The 398-nt window shown below is 63.1% G+C and overlaps 1 protein-coding gene across 1 annotated transcript in view; it reads right to left on the bottom strand.

The window, feature by feature from the left end:
• The window catches only part of MN1 (MN1 proto-oncogene, transcriptional regulator), a 35,941-nt gene extending 35,545 nt beyond the window's left edge, over nt 1–396 (bottom strand). The window contains 1 exon segment of the mRNA XM_035890310.1: nt 1–396. Coding sequence (XP_035746203.1) covers nt 1–396 — 396 coding nt within the window.
• Between the last annotated feature and the right edge of the window lie 2 nt (nt 397–398).

The raw sequence follows: 398 nt of genomic DNA, 5'->3' as shown, positions 1-398 counted from the left end.
CTCCATGGCGGGGCCGTGCATGCCGCCGCCCCAGGAGGCACAGCGCTCGACGCCGGGGTTGCCGGGGAAGTCGAACCGCGGCCTCTTGGCGACGCTCACGTAGGGGGCATCGAAGTGCTGCAGTCTTTGATTTGGTGGCTGTTGCGGAGGAGGGTGCTGCATATTAAACACGGGGTCGGTGTAGGGATGCATATTCCTGTTCTCCAGTCTGTGAATAGGGTATTCAAACTGTGCATGCTGGTTCTGCATTATGGGCCCATTGTCCTGCAGGTTGGGGTTGGGAGCGTTGGCTTCTGTTTGCTGTTGCCTAGGGATGGCTGGCGGGCAGGGGTTCTGTCTGGCCAGCAAGCCCGGCGGCTGCGGCGGCGGCTGCGGCGGCGGCTGCTGCTGCTGCATCA

The sequence above is a fragment of the Egretta garzetta genome, unplaced genomic scaffold (assembly GCF_000687185.1).
Source record: "Egretta garzetta isolate BGI_Z169 unplaced genomic scaffold, ASM68718v1 scaffold73, whole genome shotgun sequence".
In the NCBI taxonomy this organism is placed as follows: Eukaryota; Metazoa; Chordata; class Aves; order Pelecaniformes; family Ardeidae; genus Egretta; species Egretta garzetta.
The sequence above is the reverse complement of the archived record's forward strand: the minus strand, read 5'-3'. Positions and strand labels throughout refer to the sequence as shown.